General features: G+C 45.1%; 1 protein-coding gene across 3 annotated transcripts in view; it reads left to right on the top strand.

Moving 5' to 3' along the window:
- The window catches only part of OLFM3 (olfactomedin 3), a 177847-nt gene extending 160545 nt beyond the window's left edge, over positions 1–17302 (top strand). For all 3 annotated transcript variants that reach the window (XM_081008720.1, XM_081008719.1, XM_081008721.1), the window contains exons 5-6: positions 12343–12449; positions 15888–17302. In XM_081008720.1, coding sequence (XP_080864846.1) covers positions 12343–12449; positions 15888–16565 — 785 coding nt within the window. In that variant the 3' untranslated portion in view covers positions 16566–17302. The remainder of the gene's footprint in view (positions 1–12342; positions 12450–15887) is intronic.
- Positions 17303–22242: the final 4940 nt, after the last annotated feature.

Genomic DNA, 22242 nt, shown 5'->3' with positions numbered 1-22242 from the left:
GCCTTTCAGAAAGGTTCCACACACAGAACAGTTTGAAGACTGGGTTCCTTTTCCACAGAGGAATCATTTGCACGGTGCGGCTTGTTTTTAAGTACGTCTCATTCTAAAAAGCCATTTTAGAACTGGCACTTGTGGAGAAATTAATGAAACAGCTAAAGGCAATGGAGAACAACACAGGTTCCAAGGATTTTGTTGAACGACAACACTAATTGGTTCAGTTTATTTGAAACAGTGAAAGAATCAAGGTCCTACCAGTACCACATGGGCAATTATGAGTGGCTTGGCTAAGATAACTATAGGAGTATATGGATGTTACACTCTGTGAACATCCATACAAACACACTTGTACTTGTTGTTGTTGTTTAGTTGTTTAGTCGTGTCCGACTCTTCGTGACCCCATGGACCAGAGCATGCCAGGCACTCCTGTCTTCCACTGCCTCCCGCAGTTTGGTCAGACTCATGTTTGTAGCTTCGAGAACACTGTCCAACCATCTCGTCCTCTGTCGTCCCCTTCTCCTTGTGCCCTCTGTCTTTCCCAACATCAGGGTCTTTTCCAGGGAGTCTTCTCTTCTCATGAGGTGGCCAAAGTATTGGAGCCTCAGCTTCACAATCTGTCCTTCCAGTGAGCACTCAGGGCTGATTTCCTTAAGGATGGATAGGTTTGATCTTCTTACAGTCCATGGAACTCTCAAGAGTCTCCTCCAGCACCATAATTCAGAAGCATCAATTCTTCGGCGATCACCCTTCTTTATGGTCCAGCTCTCACTTCCATCACATCACTACTGGGAAAACCATAGCTTTAACTATACGGACCTTTAATTTGTACTTACCTTGGTGCAAATAGTAAGAGATCTAGACAGTCAGGGACAGGGGAAGAATTTTGTGCACATTATTACTCTGCTATAAACTGGAGATGGGGATTACTAGGGTTTCTCTGTAAGAAGTGCTTCACTTAGTTTTAATTTCCCCTTAAGTCACATTGATCAGCTTCTTGGTGAATGCAATAGTGAGCGAAGAAGACATTTGACGTGGAATACTGGGTGGGTTGACTCTTGAGGAAGAAGTCAATCATTGGGGAGGATTTCAGCAAGAATCAAATGGGACCCTGCATTTCCTCCGTTGCTTTCCTGCCCTAAACTTACAGTTCCTTCCTGATCCATCCATCAGTGCCGATCCATCCCTTGATACGTCCCCAAGGTCAAGTATTTTGTGGGTAAGTCACTGGGTGTTCTTCTCCAAGTCATTTTCTCTCCCAGCAGTTTCCAGTGTGGGCCTTAAGCGGCTCAAAATAGTACAGGCTGATCCATCATTCTCTCCACTCACAAAGAGACGTGCTTCAGGGCCTACCTTGTCATCCTGAGCCGTTCCCTGCATGCAAATGCGGGGTCCGCAGCTGCCGAAACTCAGAGTGCTGTGAAGGCTCATTAATCAAGCTCACTTTCTTTTCTGCGATTCCCCCCCTTGATTATCAACCAAAGCAGTTGGGAAGAATTGGCTCCTGACAAAGTTTTTTTTTTTAAAAAAGGAGTTGATTCTTTTCAAAGCCTTTGTTGTGGGAGAAGCATCGTAGCCACATCAGAAGATGGTTTCGCGGGGATTTTGGTGCTTGTGTCTCTGTGTAACTGGAAGTGCAGTGTATTTAAATGAAATAAATAAAATTTGAAACCATTTCATGCAGGCCAGGGGCCTGGGTACCCACCAAAAAATTGTGGTGGGTGCTGAGTCCCTGCACCATGGGGCCTTGGACATGACTTCCAGGGCTCCCAGGCACCACTACAGCATGCGCAATGTGTTTCAGCAAATGCCCGCCTGACTACCCTCCTACTTGCAACAAGTCCAGGGGGTGGTGCTGCCTGTCAGCTTCCTCCTTCCTCCTTCTTTCTTCTTCTTCTTCTTCTTCTTCTTCTTCTTCTTCTTCTTTTGAGTTTGACAAAGAGTGTTTTGTTTTGTTTTTTCAAACCACCACATTTATCTTAAACTGCATGCTTTGCAAATGCAAGTTGACATTTGTATCCACATTGGTTTGAGGATATTGAAGATAAGGAAAACAGGATTTCCAGACCTATAGTCCTCCTGCTCCCCCCCCCCCCCCGTTTTAGAAATTGGTTTTCACATATTACTTTACAATACATATGTACCGAAGCCAACCCCATTTCCTCCCCACCCACCCCCATACATTTACATTTCTATTTCCTCAATCTATCATATTATTCTTTTCTCCTTCCTCCCACTTCCCTCCGCCCCCACTCAATTTCCTCCACATTATACAATTTACAATAATCTTTGCATTCTACAACCTTCTCAAATCATCTATATATTCTTATTATTTTTCCTTACTAAGAAGCTTCCTCCTTCTTATTCTCAGTGTTGCACATTGCATGTTGAGTCCCACAATGCCACCCCCCCAAAAAATTCACACTTCACACATCAATTTTTGTTTAAGGTTTTTGGCATAATTTTGGCCACAACTTTATTCAAAATACAAAAAATGTGAGTGGTTGCTTAGGCATTGGTTATGACTATCTGTCCTTGCCCTCAGGGACAGAGCTGGCCTTCCGGACACCAACGGAAGCCAGCGTGGGAAACAAGTATTGGGTGAGAAAATGAAGCTGGGCATCAGTCCCTCACTTCTCACCCTCATGTTCCTGTGGGGCTTGCACGGCCCAAGTCCGATTCCAGGGACAAGGACGAAAAGAATGGCAAGCCCCTGGATTCCTTTAACGGAATTCCCTTTCCGCATCATTTGGAGGGATAGGCACTTACCCCTCCAAGCACCAATTTAACCAATGCCTAACCGCCATGGAGCCTACAGCTCACCGCCAAACCACTCACAGACCCAACCAAGCCCTCAGCTTGGCCACCACTGCACCCAGCCAAGCCTCATTCCCTGAGGCAGAAAGATGCGCGCCATCAGCTCTGAAAAAGGATGCAGCCTGAAAAAGAATCTCAGGATGGGAAATCACATCTCCACCCAGCTCAAAAATCTTTTTAGACACAGCAGAATTGATGCGCTTCCTGGCCCTTTCAGTGGCAGCTGGGCAACGACTACCCTTCCAAACACGTCGTTGCAAAAGCTTTGACCAAAATATTTTTGCTGTCGGCACCACTGCCCGCAGCTTCTCCAGGTCACCCAAAATTGCAGCACGTAGTGAAAAAACAGTCCATGGAAACCAGGTCGTTCTCACCCAGCTGCACCCCAACAGCAGCAGGAATCAGCGGCAGGAATTCTGGCTGGCGCATTCCCTGTCTGGACAGCCAAAGCAACTGCACATGTGGAGGAAGGCCGAGACCCGGTCCCAAACCGGACTGCCGTGCACTGATGCTGTGCCCCACCATCCAGATGCGGACAGCTGCTAAACCTAAGATAAAACAAGCAAAAATTGTAAGACACCAATAATGTTAACGAACATAACCTTTGAATGCATTCAATTTCCAATGACCTGTATTTTATTTCCACTGCCTTATTAACACGCTTTCCGGCCTTCTCGGTGGTAGTTTGTCTAGGCATTGGTTCCCGACTAGCTGCACCTGACCTCAGCAGGGCAGCACTGACGACTGGGCCCCACCATATCGTCAGTACCAGCAAACATTGTGGGGGAGCAATGAATCCCAAGGCAATCGCATCCCGCCAGGTGTCGTTCCACATAGGGGAAAGATGCACCCCATCTGCCCTAAAGAGAGCAACAGCCTTGAAGAAAAATAGCAGGGTGCAATATTACAGAACCACCTAAAGCAAGGACCTATTTTATTTTATTTGTTATTTTATTTTATTTACTTTATTTATTTTATTCTATTGTCCACCGCCTTATTAACATGCTTTCTGGCCTGCTCGGTGGTAGTTTGTCTAGGCATTGGTTCCTGACTGGCTGCACCTGACCTCAGCAGGGCAGCACTGACGACTGGGCCCCACCATATCGTCAGTACCAGTAAACAGCGTGGGGGAGCAATGAACCAGGATCAGACTCAAGCTCACCCCCAAATGCTCCCAGGGACTCTTGCGTGCCCCTACCCCTCGAAAGGGGTCGACAAAAGCATGGTGAATCCTTGGATTCCCTTAATGGAATATCTTTGCCCATTGGAGGGGACAGGTGCTCCAACCCCCCCTCCAGACCACCTTGAACCAATGCCTTAAATTATTTTGAGTCCTGGGAGAGCTGCCATCAACTCAATCCAAGCCCTCTTGCATGCAGGAATGCAAACTTATGCTGGAGGAAGACAGCAAACATTCTCACCCAGCTGTACCACCAGCACTGCGGGAGGACCTGCACAGGTCACACTCGACCGCACCAAAGGAAGGATCTCCTCCCAAAGCATTCCCATCTGGACATCCAGTATATGTTCACATGGGCAGGAAGACTGAGATGGCGCCCCAGTCCAAACTCGTCAACCTGCTTGCCAGCCTAGTGTACAATGCTGTGGCCCAAATGTGCACAGCTGCTCCTATGAAAAAAGGAAATAACAGACAAGCATCAGCACAGACATCATTGTGACACTTCCTGATATAACCCTTGTCAGCGTCAGACTTCCAATGACCCGTATTCACAATCCTGTCTACTGACAGGCCCCCAGTGTGCAGCCTTTGCAGCAGCACCCAATCGTAAGGAATGAGGCATGTTCAGCGGTAAGCAAGCCGCAGGCCGTAATAACTGGTGCACGACGTAAGCACATTGATGCCTGGCTAACGGGAACCCATTTTCATGCACTAGGAGCGGGCCAGCCCCCAGGGAATGAAAAGCCAAATATTCTGTTATCCATAACCGGGCAAGGGCCCTCCTCACCTGTGGCGGGAAGCCTGATTGTGGCACTCCTGCCCACTAAGTCTGTTTTAGAGTTCCCAACTCTAATGACAAGCTCCAAAGGATAAGGAAAAGTCCTGAAGCAATAAGCCTCCAGACTCTCAGCCCCATGCTGGCTCCAACAACCATTTTCCCAAGCCTCAGTGCGAAAATGCAATGGACTACTGAAAGGAGTCTCGCCTTGATCTTTAACCAGCAGACAAGTTTTAACTTGTTGCAGATACTGCATAAGTAAAAATTGACTGGCTTCCTGCCCACTGTCCTATGAGGTTGGAGCCTATTCCAACCTTCCAAGGCCATGCGCACTACAAACTTTATACAAGGGTCTCTGAAAAATAAAGCTTCAGTGTAACAGACATTGCAGCGGACTGAATTCTGATAGTTATAACGCACGCCCAGTCTGCAGCAGGTGGACCAAATACTGCGGATCTGCTCAGAGGATGGGGGCCAGTTCATCTGAATGGCCGAGGACTGCCAGCTTAAGGCTAAGAAATCCATCCAGGCCTTCTCATAAGAGCTAAAAGCAGAAGGGGAAATGGAAGCTGCTGCTCTCTGTAATTACTAATTGTTGTCAAAATGCCACAGGTGGTCTGGAAAAGTCTGGCAATAGCTGAGTCTGGAGCCCAGGATCTGAAGCACTTCATCTGAAAATGGGATAGAGTGTCAGCGACATCATTAGGGGATCCTGTAATTTGGAGAGTAGAAAGCACAATATTAAACCTTAAGCGGCGCAGCTCGAAAGCATGAACGGAGGGGCGGAGACTGTGCTAGAGTGTGAGGACTGTTTTGCTAAGACGCTCACCACTACCTGGTTATCAGACCAAAAGCAGATCCAATGGTCACTGAACTCCTCGGGCCACATGTGAACTGCTACTACAATGGGGAAAACTCAAGAAAAGTTATGTCACATGACTGCCTCACCACACCGGGCTTGAGGCCATAGCTTTGCACACCAGCATCCCTTGAAATAAAAACCAAAGGGCAAAGATCCAGCAGCAGCAGCATGAACCTGAAAATCCCTGTGTGGGTTGGGTTCAAGGTATCCTGCCATGTCGAACTCCAGAGAAGCGGTCACGGAGCAATGGATCCAAACTACAAGAAAGAAGATTCCACCTAAACATTAGGAAGAACTTCCTGACAGTAAGAGCTGTTCGACAGTGGAATTTGCTGCCAAGGAGTGTGGTGGAGTCTCCTTCTTTGGAGGTCTTTAAGCAGAGGCTTGACAACCATATGTCAGGAGTGCTCTGATGGTGTTTCCTGCTTGGCAGGGGGTTGGACTCGATGGCCCTTGTGGTCTCTTCCAACTCTGTGATTCTATGATTCTATGATTCTACTATTGCATACATTCAGGAATTGCTACCATCGCCTGATATCTGCCTTCACCACACTTGGTAGGCGTACACAAAGGTAAGGGGACCTCAGGCCGCAGGCAGCCTGGCCTAGTGGGAAGATTAATTAAGAGACCCAGCAAGATCGGATCTGATGAAGCATCACTTGCTACAGAGGAAGTATTACAAAATAACTTCCTTCAAGGCAGACAGCTTCTCCATAGGCAAGTGGTATGTTTTAGCAACGATATCCAACTGGATCCCTAAATAAAATGGGAATATGGGCAAAAGGTATTGAGCTATTGCTTGCCAGCTTCCAGCCCCCGCTTGGGCAGGGGGCATCTTGTGCTGCCATCATGTTATGTAAATTTACAGGGCCAAGGCTGGCCAGAACCCTTAAAGAAGTCCCAACAAAGCTGCCGCCGAGCCAGCTTCCTTTTCAGACACACACTCTGTGCAATGCAAAAACACACTCCATGCAGTGCACACACACTCCATGCAATGCAACTACACACTCCGTGCAATGCAACTACACACTCCGTGCAATGCACACACAAACCCTCCGTGCAATGCAACTACACACTCCGTGCAATGCACACACAAACCCTCCGTGCAATGCAACTACACACTCCGTTCAATGCAAAACACACTCCCTGCAATGCAACTACACTCCCTGCAATGCAACTACACTCCATGCAATGCAACTGCACACTCCGTGCAATGCAACTACACCCTCCATGCAATGCATACACACACACTCCGTGCAATGCAACTACACACTCCGTGCAATGCACACACACTCCGTGCAATGCAACCACACCTTCCGTACAATGCAACCACACACTCCGGGCAATGCAACTACACCCTCCGTGCAATGCACACACACCCTCCATGCAATGCACACACGCTCCGTGCAATGCAACTGCAAATCTCTCATGCAATGCAATGCATTTGCAGCCCGTGCAGCGCCGTGCCCTGCAACACACAAACTGCAATGCGGGCACGCAAAGGTGCTTTCTCCCGCTTGCATATTGCAAACGTGGCGCCCGTTACATCCCTCGCAGTGAGGTAACCACCGAAAGGACTTAAGTGTCCAGGTAGAGCAATGGGGGAGCATGCAGCTGTCCCATACAGGGACCAATCCTGCAACCCAGGCATTACCAGCACTATGCGCTGACCCAGTGAAACCAATGCTTCATGGACCACATGGGGACACTATTCAGGCCGGAAACGCTTCCAGGCCATTGAATTCTAGGGCAAAGCCCTAGGATCACCTGCTAGGCCAGGCATAAATGTTTCCAGTGAAATAGCAGAGTTGAGGTAGCCCACAGCTTGTCCAGGTACCCCTGCTTGCCCTTTTAGAGGGAAGCACCCCTTCAAGAAACCCAAAGTTCTTTTATCACAAATGGGCCTAACTACCCAGCAACAGAATAGCCCAAAAGGAGCTATTTTGTTTTGTTATAACAATGGCTAAGAGGGGGATATGAACCCTGTCTCCCAGGTCCTAGTCCTACACTTTAGCCACTAAGCCACAATGGCTCATCTCTAAAATGGCAGTCGCCACTATCAGGGCAAAACAAACTTGGAGAAAATAAACTTGTTCAGAAACAGCATAGTTCAAGAGCATATACAGAGTGCTCATAGTCCTTGGAGGCACAGGGAGCCTCTGGGGCCCTCTGTCTGCCTCAGATATACATTAGCAGCAACTGGGCCTGCAAGCAGATACATTCCTATAGCGAGAATGAGTCACGTGTCAGAGACTTAACAATTAACTGCTACCTGTAGCAGACTTAGGCTTGGAAGTTATGTGCAGGCCGAATAGGCCTCCCTGCTTCTGCTCTTGAGAATCTTAGTCTCATAGCAATATCAAAGGAACTCAAATTAGTGCTCCCACCCAAGGCTAGCTTAAAATTTGGCCAACAGCACTGCACACACTCAAAATAAAGCCAACCTTCGGGGATACTATAAACGAAAGTGATACCAGCTAAGCTGGGAACAGCCCTGATTAGCCCCACAATTTCAACAAGAGAAATGGGGCAAACCTTTTTGCGAAAGAAAGCCCCTAACGGGGGCTCTCTCCGTATTGGGAAAGGCAAGCCACAGTTACAGGGAGAATCTTCCCACAGGGCAGGGTAAGGGGTGGGGTGGGAAATCGAACAGGAAAAGGGGGGAATTAAATTATTTAAGGGACTAGAGAGGATTAAAAAGAAAGGGGAAATAAAGAAATAAAGAAATGTAACCAGACAATGAGAAGACTGTCCAAGCGCTCCATGTGATCCGGTGCAAAATGGCCAAGAGGACGTCCAACGTCTGGCCCCTGTATTTAAAGACTCTGACCCCTCCTCCAAATTGGCAACAATCAAAACTCCCCAGCAACCCAATTTTAACCACTTAAAGGCTTGGGTTCCTCACAAAATCTGCCCAGTAACGGCAGGGTGGCTTGTTCCCCCAACCGCAACACGTGCTCTCTGTTAGGGAGAACACGCTTTGTAAAACTCAGCCAGGAGGAGGAAGGAGGTAGAATTAGAATGAGTTGGTGCTGCCTCTTATTGGCTCTAGCTCCACCTACTGTTGGCCTCCCTGCCTTCCATCCTACCACTGGCAAGATCAAAGCTGCAATTAAAATAATATATGTGGTTGAATATTATCCTGCTATTTCATATTCTACTGATTTTTTTTTAAAAAAAAAAACTTCACTTTTCAATGAACTATTATTCCAAACAGCCTTCTTTAAACCTCACATAGCACGCCAATTTTGGTTAGAAACGCTACAGTCAAAATTTGCTCAGTCCAGGAGGATATTAAAGAAGTTCTTGTCGCTGCCATCACTTATGTATTGCAACTTTAAGTAAACTGTTCACCTTTTATAAGTCGCCCTGCAAGATGCGATCCTTCAGATAACCCCAAAGCAATATCTCAGGATTTAACATAATACCATGTCTGTTCGTCTTTTTTATTACTTCCATAACTTCTTTCCAAAATGGTTTGACAGGAGGGCAGAACCCAAAATATATGTATTAAAGCTCCCCGTTGGGTTTAACACCTCCAGTACTTTTCCTTCTGTAATCCCCACCCCCCAGAGTGAGAGAGAGAGAAGAGGTACCCTCAAAATCTCATTTTATGAAAGATTTAAGAGTGGCGGATACAGTCTTTTCGCTATGTTCTGATACATCCAAGTCCTCTCTGTTGTAAAGATTGTGATGTTGAAATCAATTCCCTATTTACATTGAAAGTTACATTTCCCCCCGTATTTTGTGCACCTGTTGATTCTCGAAAAGACCTATATTTCTGCGCAAGCCTACCGACTTGCTTTGCTCTGAAATGAAGAAAAACAGGACTATTTGATTTAATTTTACAAACAGCTTCCGATTAAGTAAAATGTTGTTATTATGCCATATATATTTTAACCCGACCTAATCCAAGAAAATAGTCATAAAGAAACATCTCCCAAAAGATGGATTGAGGGGAACATCTAGATAACAAGAACTCCACAAATGGAGTGTTGTGACTGAGAATTCCCTCTCCTCTCTCTACTGGCCTAGCTTCAGATGGGAAGGAGATAAAATCCAGCTACATCTGGACTGCCACAGATTCCCCATTCCTATACTAGATGTTTCCAAGGAGAAGGAAGAGACACACACACAGAGGATGGATGCTCCTGCAACATCTACTTTCATCCAATGTAGTTGATTGACTTGAGTGCCTATTCACTTTGTACATATTTCCATTATATCCATTTAGCCCAGCAATGGATTCAGTGCCTCAAGGCAGCTTATCAAAGCACTTGCCCCATTATAACAGAATGAGAATAGGCTCGGATGATATAGCGCATTCATTTCCAGTAACTTAAGTGTAGGAAATGAAGTCATAACTTGGCCGGTGCAGTCAGAACACACAGCCTGTTCTGCTTGTCTCCAATTTGACCTACTTAGTTATATGCAGATTGAACAAAGCATTCCTAAAACTAACTTCCATTTAAGCATTTTCATTCACGTGGAAGTGCAACTTGTCGTCTTGTCGTCTACAAATCACTCAACCTTGTTCAAATTCGCCCAACGGAATCCTAGTCACTTTGATGAAAATAAGGTGCATTTTTTACATACTTCACCCAAAAATAGAAATCCATGAATTCTAGGGCTGTAGATGGCTCCCTGATCCAAGGGCTGATCTAGCACATAGCTGTCAATGTTTCCCTTTTTCTAAGGGAAATTCTCTTATTCTGAATAGGATTCCTCGCAAGAAAAGGGAAAAGTTGATAGCTATGATCTAGCATGTTGGAGGAAAAACCCTCTGTGATAGCATCTTGCAGTACCCTCAGAGGAGAACCACACTTGTTTCTTCCCATTTAATAAATAAATACAAAACAATAAAAATTAAATCTCACCCAGGATGATCCTGGATCTGGCACCTGAGAAAGGGGCCTTGCATTGTTTCTTAACTAGGATGTAAACCTCTAATTAGGATTTAGGCATGTAATTAGGGTATAAACGTGTGATCAGGAGGCAGGGGGAAGAAGAAGATGCATACTATTCTCCAGCCAGTGGTCCAAAGGCCAGAACCTTATTTCTGGGTGGAAGCAGAGTCTCTTACAAGTAGAAAAACCCAATGATAGCTGTACAGGCTTCCTGCGTATGGGCCCATGCATTCAGGCATGATACCACATACAGATATATACACACATACAGTCATTCCTCATGTTATGTTTGCTTCATGATACGTTTCTTCAGGTTGTGTCCTAAGGTGACCTGGAAGTACCGGAAAGGGTTACTTCCGGGTTTCGCCGCTCACACATGCGCAGATGCGCAAAATGGCGTCAAGCGCATGCACAGAAGTGGCGGGTCGCAACCCGTGCATGCGCAGACACACCACTGCAGGTTGCGTTCCTTTCATGTTGCAAACGGGCCTCCGGAAGAGATCCCGTTCGCAACCAGAGGTACCACTGTATATATGTGTATATCATATATTTGTATCCTTTCTTTTGAGCCATATAGATCACTAGTGGTAAGGTAAAACCTCAATACGTAATAAAACACCAGTCAAATAAGACAGTGCATTAAAAAGTCACAACACAACAACAGCGAAGAACCAGCAACATTATATGCTACTTTTTAAAGGTAAAGGTAACAGGACGCGGGTGGCGCTGTGGGTTAAACCACAGAGCCTAGGACTTTCCGATCAGAAGGTCAGTGGTTCGAATCCCTGCAACGGGGTGAGCTCTCGTTGTACAGTTCCTGCTCCTGACAAACTAGCAGTTCGAAATCACATCAAAGTGCAAGTAGATAAATAGGTACTGCTCCGGTGGGAAGGTAAACGGCTTTTCTGTGTGCTGCTCTGGTTTGCCAGAAGCGGCTTAGTCATGCTGGCCACATGACCCGGAAGCTGTATGCCGGCTCCCTTGGCCAATAAAGCGAGATGAGCGCCGCAACCCCAGAGTGGGCCACGACTGGACCTAATGGTCAGGGGTCCCTTTACCTTTATCTTTAAAGGACCCCTGACAGTTAAATCCAGTCGCAGACGGCTCTGGGGTTGTGGTGCTCATCTCACTTTACTGGCTGAGGGAGCTGACATTTGTCCGCAGACAGTTTTTCCGGGTCATGTGGCCAGCATGACTAAGCCGCTTCTGGTGAAACCAGAGCAGCATACAGAAACGCTGTTTACCTTCCCGCTGGAGCGGTGCCTGTTTATCTACTTGCACTTTTTGGTGTGTTTTCAAACTGCTAGGTTGTCAGGAGCAGGGACCTAGTAACGGGAGCTCACCCTGTCGTGGGGATTCAAACTACCGACCTTCTGATCAGCAAGCCCAAGAAGCTCAATGGTTTAGCCTACAGCGCCACCCGCATCCCATATGCTACTTTTTAATCAACCTAAATGTTCCCTGAAGAAGCAGTGTTTCATTTGTTGGTTTTGTTACATGCATGCTGCATAAAACAATAATAAAGAATGATATACCACTGAAGTGCTAGTTATTTCAAATCCTTACACCATGTCTTGTTTGCATCCTTCAAATAACCTAACTCTTCATTTAAAGAACTTGAACAAAGTATCCTTCTTCTTTTTTGGACGGCACCAAAAGCACTCCGGCATCACCAGCGTTTGTTTTTTTATTTCTCACTCGGTCTCCTTTCACAGCACTTATATCTGGAAGAAGAGCCCAGTCAGCCAACAATGTGGTTTGGAAGGGATTTTCATAGAGTCATTTTGGTTTCTTATCATTTCAGCTTGCGGCAAATTGATGAAGATCACTGGCCCTATTACAGTCAAGACATCGGGAACCCGGTTTGGCGCTTGGATGACGGACCCATTAGCACCCGAGAAAAATAACAGAGTACGTAACTTTTATTATTTCTTGCTGGGAGCCGGGCAGGAATTCTACCAGTTGGTCAATGAAAGATGTGAAGCTGCCTTATACTTGGGTCACAGCATAGGTCCATTCAGCCCAGTTGTCAGCTCTCTCCAAGGCCTCAGGCAGAAGTCTTTCTGAGCACCTACTACCTGAGAATGTTTTGGCTGGAGATGTTGGGGACTAAACTTAGGGTCTTCTAAATGCAATACATCTGCTCTACAACTCGGCCCAGTATACCTGAAGGAGCGTCTCCACACCTCTCATTCTGTCCGGACGCCGAGGTCCAGTGCCAAGGGCCTTCTGGCAGTTCCCTCATTGCGAGAAGCTAAGCTACAGGGAACCAGGCAGAGGGCCTTCTCGATAGTGGCACCCACACTGTGGAACGCCCTCCCATCAAATGTCAAAGAGATAAACAACTACCTGACATTTAGAAAACATCTGAAGGTAGCCCTGTTTAGGGAAGTTTTGTGACATTTTGATGTATTTTTAATCTTTGTTGGAAGCCACCCATAGTAGCTGGGGAAACCCAGCCAGATGGGCAGGGTACAAATAATATATTATTATTATTATTATTATTATTATTATTATTATTATTATCTGCTTACAAGTGGAAGGACTGGATCCTGCAGGGTGCTGCTGCCCCATGGGAAGGAGTAGCAACCAGCATAAACCAGAATCGAATCTTTTGCTTAGGATTCAATCCTGTGCAGTGCTGCTTCAGGAGGCAGGAAGGAGAGATGAGGCCAGAACGGCATCCACTCACACCCACCCCTACCTTCTGCCACAAAGGTGCAGCCAGCTGTTCGGTTCCACCTTTCTACGGTTTCTCCTTCCCACCTATGCCTGCCTCTACTTCCCATGCCCTGCCCCACGACAGCCCTGGATCTCTCTGGCCTGCCCAGCCCTATCCAGGGCTGTCTCAACCTGACTCAGCTATGTCCAGATTGCCCCCAAATCAGCCCGGTTTAGTTTGGGATCTATCTGAATGCAGTGCACAACCCTTCCCTTTTAATAAACATGAAATCAGGGCAAACCACATGGGGTGGATCAACATGGAGACATGACAGCCATGTCAGTGAAGGGTCTAATATTACCATGACCTACACATCATTCTCCTTATTGTCCAAAGCAGTGGTTCTCGATTTTTTTGTTTCCAGTGGAACCCTTTACTTTAAAGAAAACTTCAGCAGAACACTTACGGTAGAATATATTTAAATGAATTAAAAGGGGGCAGAGTTGATTATTAGGAGAGCTCACAACAGAGGCGCAACTTTTAAACGCAGCAAGTTTGAGACCAGGGTGGATTTGATATAAATCAATTTAAATCATGATTTAAATCACTAGTCAGTAAGACTTGATTTAAATCATTTTTTTTTACAGAAAGACTCATTCTTTCTGGTATGATCTTAATATTTACAACCAGGTGAAGGTTTCATTTTTGGAATAATAAATTTTCAGAGTAGTTTTTACAGTTATATCAACAATTACTGCTTTGGTTATACTATTAGAAATGCAAAGACAGGTAATTATGAAATTATTGTTTATATTTGGACATGTTTTCTGCTCTACTTTATTGGAAGGAGAAAAACAATCATTCCTTAAAAACAATTTAAACCATTTATTTAACTAAAACAATAACATTATAGCATATGTATCCATGTTTGTTAACTGATGTGGTTAAACTATAGATATATATATATATACTGTATACATATATATAAAACTTAAACTGAGTTTTAACCCACATGATAAACTTAAAACAAATCTTTATTTCCTGATGAATAGCCTTTGGAATATAATGTTAACTTAAATAGAAAACTATCTTTAGAAAGATTTTTACTCCAAAAGCATTTTATTATAAAATCTGATTTAAATTAAAAAAAAAACTGATTCAACTCTTTTTATAAAAACATTGCTTTTTATCCACCCTGTTTGAGACGTTAAAAATCTTTGCTGTCGGTCTCCTGTACTGCTCTGCCAGGAGAAGCCTGTGTTTAGTTTTGTGATCCTTAAGCCTTCTGCTCCTATTAGTTAGAGTTCTTATCTCCTCGCCAGCATTAAGAGCTCTTTCTAGCAAGTGCTAGAAGGGGACAAAGGATTCCTACTGCAAGTGCTTGAACACACTAACAGGGCAGGGCAGGCAGAGTAGTGTTGCTCACCTGGCTTCTCAACACTTAAGAGGAGAAGATGGGTGAGGCAGTGGAGGTGCTGGGAGTGTCAGATTGACTCTGCTACTGAGCCTGCACCGCACCAAGCTCCACACTGCCTCGCCCCTCTCCCACTTGGCAACTGGCAGCAAGGCACAGCACTGGGGAGGCAGGCAAGCAATGCCACCTTGCCAGAGGAGCCAGCTAGCAAAGGCGATGGGGGGTGCCAACATCGCAGTGTGATGTCAAGATGTTGGGAGGAGCTGGGGCGGAGCCAAACATGGCAGCCAATCAGCTCAGTGGCCGGTGGCTCATCTTCCGCCTCCTCTTGACACCACCGCTGGTGCTTCAACCCTCCTTCCCCTCTACAGCAGAAGGAGGAGGAGGAGCCAGCTGCTGAAGGCACACTGTGCTCAGCTCCCCTCTTTGGCTCTGAAATTTTTTTTGGGGGGGGGGGACCGGCCCTACTCCAAAAATATAGCAGGGACTCAAAAGGACTCCGCCCCTAGAAGCCGGCACTCCTGCACATTAGCCAGTGTGGTGTAGTGGTTAAGAGCGGTAGTCTCGTAGTCTGGTGAACCGGGTTTGCTTCCCCATTCCTCCACCTGCAGCTGCTGGGTGACCTTGGGCTAGTCACACTTCTCTGAAGTCTCTCTGCCTCACTCATCTCACAGAGTGCTTGTTGTGGGGGAGGAAGGGAAAGGAGAATGTTAGCCGCTTTGAGACTCCTTCAGGTAGTGATAAAGCGGGATATCAAATCCAAACTCTTCTACTGACTTAAACCTTGGAGAACCCAGCAAGGGAAGGGGGGAAAGGGAAGGAAATCACAGGAAAATTGCTTGAATGGTGCATTTAATTCCCATGGCTACAGCTCAACAGAAATCACACATTGTGTGTGCTTGTCTGCCAATACAGTTCTTTTCTCAGAGGAACCCCTTGGACCGCTTCACGGAACCTCGGGGTTCTGTGGAACATAGTCTGAGAAACGGCAGTCTGAGAAATTCAGAGCCCTGCTGTGTGCAGATGGGCCGCTCCCCTTTTTCTAAACTGAGGCAATCAATAAAACCTGATCAGATCTGATTTTCCTTTGCTTGATTTGCGTGGCAAATGGAAAGACTCCAGTGAAAGGGTAAATAGCAAATGTATTTAAAATGATAGGCCGACTTGCAAATTATGCTTCTGTCCAAAGTTCGCAGCTTATCCTTCCTTCCTTCCTTTCTTTCTTTCTTTCTTTCTTTCTTTCTTTCTTTCTTTCTTTCTTTTTTGCTTTCAGGTCTGGTATATGGACAGTTACACCAACAACAAAATAGTCCGTGAATACAAATCGATAGCAGACTTTGTCAGCGGAGCCGAGTCGAGGACATACAACCTCCCTTTCAAGTGGGCAGGAACCAACCACGTTGTCTACAACGGCTCCCTCTTCTTCAACAAATACCAGAGCAACATCATCATCAAGTACAGCTTCGATACGGGCCGGGTGCTGGCTCAGCGTAGCCTGGAGTACGCCGGCTTCCACAACGTCTACCCATACACTTGGGGCGGCTTCTCAGATATCGACCTGATGGCAGATGAAATTGGCTTGTGGGCCGTCTACGCAACCAATCAGAACGCGGGCAACATCGTCATCAGCCAGCTGAACCAGGACACGTTGGAAGTGATGAAAAGCTGGAGCACTGGCTACCCAAAGAGAAGTGCTGGCGAATCCTTCATGATCTGTGGCACCTTGTACGTCACCAATTCTCACTTAACTGGAGCCAAGGTGTACTACTCCTATTCCACGAAAACCTCCACATACGAATACACGGATATCCCCTTTCATAATCAATATTTTCATATATCCATGCTTGACTACAATGCCAGAGATCGAGCTCTGTATGCCTGGAATAATGGGCACCAAGTCCTGTTCAATGTCACTCTTTTCCACATAATTAAGACTGAGGATGACACATAAACTCAACCTTGATATTCCGGCCACCTGAAAGCAGTGTCATTTGTGCTGAACTCAAAAGCATTCTGCTGGGTTTCTCTTAAGTTCTCTTTTTTCCAGTAAGAATTAAGAAAAGGAAATTGGGGGGGGGGGGCTTTTTTCTACAGTATAATGTATTCCAAATATGGCGGAGCCTTTATTTAAAATGATCTGGATGGGATTAGAGGTAACTTTCTTAACTCTACACCAGGCCTGCCATGACTTTGTCATGGAAAGCACTAAAGTTTATTTCAGTGGCTAAAGACATTGTTTAAAAAAATAAAATAAAAAAGATTAATGATCTGCCTTATATTAGAGTCAGAGACTAATGGTGGCTTAACTGCATGAATGTCTTTTTCTACCATATATCATTTTTTTAAACAAAAGCAATCTGTCTAATTGCTCAACATCAAAATATATTTGGACAGTAATCTGAAATAGAATGTGCATCAATATTATTTGGGTTTCTCTTTAAAACAACAACAACCACACTCTCTTCTAAAGTCAAATACTTAAGAATCAGATTTCTTTAGAGGTGAAAAGAAGTAAAATTCTATTGGCTGTTACACAATTTCAGATGCGGTGCTGTACAGTCTGTTTTTAAACTTCTTGCAAGCAATTTCTCAGTGATATGTATTTATACCATTGTGTCCACCATTGTGCAATTGTATCTCTTCACTTCTGTGAAAGTCAACTATTTTTTATAAAATATATTGAAGTTTGATGGTCTGATGGGTCCATTTTGGAATGGTGTGGATATGAAAATTCTGCAGTCATCAAGGTCCTCAATTCCGAACTACATACATGAATTTATTTGTTTGCCCGTTTTAAAAATGTAAATACTGCTTAACTGGCAAAACCATGGTCTACATAAAACATAAAATATACATCAAAATTACCCATTGAAGTTAGAAGGTAAAAACAAGACCTAAGAAAAAATTCAAAGTACACATAAAACCAATAGTTAAAAATATGCATCATTTGAAAACAAGAAAAGTACCGTATTTTTCGCTCTATACGTCGCACTTTTCCCCTCCCAAAAAGTAAGGGGAAATGTATGTGTGTCTTATGGAGCGAATGCAGACAGGAGGCTCTGCTCAGCACTCCCTTTAAAGAGCCACGTGGAGCGTGTGTGTGGCTCTTGGGGGCTTTTCCCTGAGGACAAGCCCCCAAGAGCCACACACACACTCCAAGCGCTCTTTAAAGGGAGCGTGGCTCTTGGGGGAGCCTTAGCCGTGCACAGCCTCTCCCGGGCAGGGGATGAAGGCTCCCCTTGCCCGGGAGAGGCTACTCGCGGCTATCCCATAAGCCAGGACAGCCAGCGGGATTGCTGCACTGCGATCCTGCTGGCTGTTCTGGCTTCTGGGATTCAGAATATTTCTTTTCTTTTCCGCTTCCAAAAACTAGGTGTGCCTTATGGTTTGGTGCATCTTATAGAGTGACAAATACAGTACTTAATAGAATGCATGTCAACCATACACTGTTGAGTAGGCAAGCCTACTCAACAAAAACGTTTTCAGCAGGCACATTACAGCTAGACAGAACTCAAGGAACTCAACCTAAATTGCATAACTCAGGCTCTTGCTGCTGCTTGGAAACGCATATAGACATAGCAGTGGGCACACCTGCTCATAGCTGAAGCTGGATGATGGGCAGCACTGCCCTGGGCTGGTCTTACACTGGATTCTCAGGGACAGTGTCTTCCTCCCTCAGGTTTATGCAGTTGTCTTAAACTGGGGAGGGCAAAGTGTATATTAATCACACCCACCTGGGTTGTACGTTATTGGCCCTAACAACATGCACTATTAAAAAGGAGATTAACCAAACTGTGGCATTCCCATGGTCTATACCAGGCATGTCCAACATGACCGGTCGATCACGGGGGTGTCTCAGGTTGATTGGGGTATTAAGTTAGTGATTCCACCCCCCTCCCCACTCAACAACTTTGGTCAACCGTCCCCTAGCAATGACAATGGGTAGGTCACAGTCAGTCTTTTTATACTTTGAGTAGATCGCAGTCTTTTGGGAGTTGGACGTGCCTAGTCTATGCCTTCCTTACACTTTCAAGTATGGGAAAAGAAATGCTAACGCAGACAGAAAGCTGCTGCATTCCCTAGTCGGAGGGTATGAGACCCTGTCTTGGCTTATCTGTAACAGATCGCAAGCCTTTGATCCTCTTTAGAGCCTTAAGCATTTCTACTGAAGGAATGCTGAGTACAAAGAAATCATATTAACTCTCATCGTGTTGATGAGAGGTATGGGTAGCAGGCCGTGATAAATGCAGACCTGGTAAGCCAGGGGCGTTAGAAGGGGGAAACTGCTGGACATCAATCTAACTCCTCGTTGTGCAATTCTCTTCTGTGTATTCCAATACAGCTGTATTGGACTGCAGCTCCCATCATCCCTGGTTGGCCAAACTGACTTGGGATGATGGGAGTTGTAGCTCAACAACCTTTGGAGAGCACCATGTTTGCAGTCCTTGGAAAATACAGTAGATTTGAAATACAGTGACTCCCATCTATGGTTCCCAGACCCTCCAAGTGTCCTTATTTTCCAGGGACAGTCCCAGATTTACAGAAGCCATCCTGGGTTATGATTTGACCCTGGAATGTCCCACTTTTCCTTAGGACATCCCTATTTTCATCGGAGAAATGTTGGAGGGCATGGAATAGGACATACCTATTTTCATTGGAGAAACGCTGAAGGATATGAAATAGGACCTCCCTATTTTCATTGGAGAAATGTTGGAAAGTATGAAATAAGACATCCCTATTTTCATCGGAGGAAAGTTGGAGGGAATTAACGGTTCTGTGTTGCACTCATGAATATTGGTGGAAGCAGTCATCTGCATTCCTAGTCAATGAATGGGAGTCAGGGCACACATTTAGTCGCCAGTCTGCAAGTGTACATAACCCAAAAGTAAAGATATCAAGTGATAAGCCAGCCCTAAGGCACATCTGTGCACACTTCACCTGTCTCTGACGTTACAGTTATAAAGATGCCCTATTGCACCTTTGAAGTCAAAATGTGTCTATTGCATATAATGAGCATAAAGGAAATCTCAGTAATAATGTCCCAGATGATTGTCTATAAACACATGAGTGCTGGGGAGAGCTGCTTCCATCTCCTGAACTGTTTCATCAAAACAGCAAAATGGTGATGACACAAGAAAAGTAAATGGGGAAGGCAAATTGGGGCACTGCCCCACCAACCTTAGTCTGCTCTCAATAACCCCACACCTGAACCTGCTTTCTGACAGCCAGTCCAGAGGGTGGCAGGGCCTTCTCCTTAGTCTCAGGGCTGTCCCTTGTATAATTCAGCTGGGAGCAGGATGGACACAAAAATAGAATTTTTTGGTTCTGCCTGTCATTGACTCTGGCTCCACAGCCCTACAATTTCCTCTTGGCACCCATTGGTGGGAAGGGACTCTGTTTGGCGAATCTGCTGTTTTGCTTGGGAGGGAGGCTTTCAAATGCCATTTCCTACTAGACCCAGCAGGACTCTGTAAATGCAGAAAGAAAGGCTTCTGTGACGACGGCAGTCAGAAGCCCAATATAATTTATAATAATAATAATTTAGTATTTATACACCGCCCATCTGGCTGGGCTTCCCTAGCCACTCTGGGTGGCTTTCAACAAAATATTAAAATACATTAATGCATCAAACATTAAAAGCTTCCCTAAACAGGGCTGCCTTCAGATGTCTGGTAGTTGTTGTTCTCTTTGACATCTGGTGGGAGGGCATTCCACAGGGTGGGTGCCACTACCGAAAAGGCCCTCTGCCTGCTTCCCTGTAACTTGGCTTCTCGCAGTGAGGGAATCACCAGAAGGCCCTCAGCGCTGGACCTCAGTGTCCAGGTAAAATGGTAGGGGTGGAGACGCTCCTTCTTGTATACTGGACCGAGGCTGTTTAGGGCTTTAAAGGTCAGCACCAACACTTTGAATTGTGCTCGGAAACGTACTAGGAGCCAAACATCTGCCTATTTGCCTGTTTGGAATTCTAAAGCTCTAAATGACCATCTTGCAGATTTCTGAAACATTCTCAGCATTTTTTTTGGGGGGGGGGTATTCTCAATAATGGAATACTAATGTGTTGTGGTCTTTCTATCTTATTTATTTCCAAAGGGTCAGAGAATATTGCCAAGAACACAGAGATGAGATCAGGGGGAGAGGGCGGGAAAGAGAGAGAGGTGGGGTCTTTTACCATTGACTTCAGCAAAGAATGGCCAGATATCCGTCCTCTATTACTTCTTTTTCCGGTTAGCAAAACATCCAAAGCCTTGCATTATTCACAATCCTTGAACCAAAGAATCCATGGTTAGTCTGAGATGATGGGAGGTGTAGTCCACAATATCTCAAGAACACCACAATGGTGTACTAGGGATGGCTGAATATATTGATTTTATTTTCTGCCTGCTTCTTATTTTTCCAATCTGAAATTCAAATCTCCACATCAGTATGTGATTTTTTTAAAAAAAAAGACCACATGAAAATTCAGCAACATTTCAGCCTGAACTCTTCCTTATATACACCGCTGTAAACAATTTTGCCTATACATTTTTGCAAAACTTTTTTTTTAAAAAAGCATTTGTGTATATAACTTTTACTTATACATGCATTTCTATGCACACTTTACCCTAATACACGCATTTTTTAACCCATTACTTGACCAGAGAACTGCATTACAAAATTTGGGTAAGTGCAGATTGCAAAGGAGGGTTTGCAAAGGAGTGTTGATTAGGTAAGTACGCCTTGAAACGTGAACTGAATCAAATATCGCCTCCATCTCTTCAACTGTAGCATGGAAAGGGTGTGTGTGTGCATGTGTGCACATGGACACATGCGTGAGTGCACATGCATGCACATCTATACACATAAGGAAGCTTCCCAACAGGATTCCTAATAATATAAACAGATCTCCAGCTGTTTGTGGTAATCCAAAGCCACATAACTATATCAGGGATCACGATGTCTGCAGATTCTGTTTGTGAACTCAAAATGCTTTCTTCTCCCCCCCATCCTTTTAGCATAACTCCTTTTTGGCACTTCTTGCTCGAGACACTTAAGATTATGATTGTTGCTCCACAGATGTCATCTGTCACAGCATGCCAAGCCAACCATGGGAAGAGCAGCTTGCTTGAGTGTCTTCTTGGCACTCAAGTGACTCCAAGCTGAAGACAATAATCAATTCCCCCAAGAGATGAGTATGGCAGGATAATGCAGCAGCTTAATCCCCGAGTCGCTTCACTCTCTCCCGGATAATATTTATTTCCAGGCCAGCTTGGTGGTGCTAAATGCTTTTCAGCTCACTAGGTCAGATCCACTAAGTTCATGCGGCAATCACTAGCTAAAACAGAACACTGGATAACAGATGCTCACAAGTCCAAAGAAGAATTGGAGGAAAGAGATGCAGATGAATGGTTCATAGAAGGTTTTTAGTTCACATGATGTTGCCTTTGCCATCTTATAGCTGTAAACCCATTTACAGTCCAGCCGTGGAAGCGCTGCAGATGGAAGCAGTCGTCCACATGCACAACAAACACAGGATGGATGTGTCAGGACTGGTCGTTGTCCTCTTCAGATCACCACACAAACGCTTCTTGTTCTTTTACAATTTTTTATTGCGTATTAACAAACTTATAAATGGTTCTTATCTTTAACTA

Source organism: Podarcis pityusensis (assembly GCF_964106645.2).
Source record: "Podarcis pityusensis genome assembly, chromosome: 6".
In the NCBI taxonomy this organism is placed as follows: domain Eukaryota; kingdom Metazoa; phylum Chordata; class Lepidosauria; order Squamata; family Lacertidae; genus Podarcis; species Podarcis pityusensis.
This window is presented reverse-complemented; position numbering and strand designations above follow the sequence as displayed.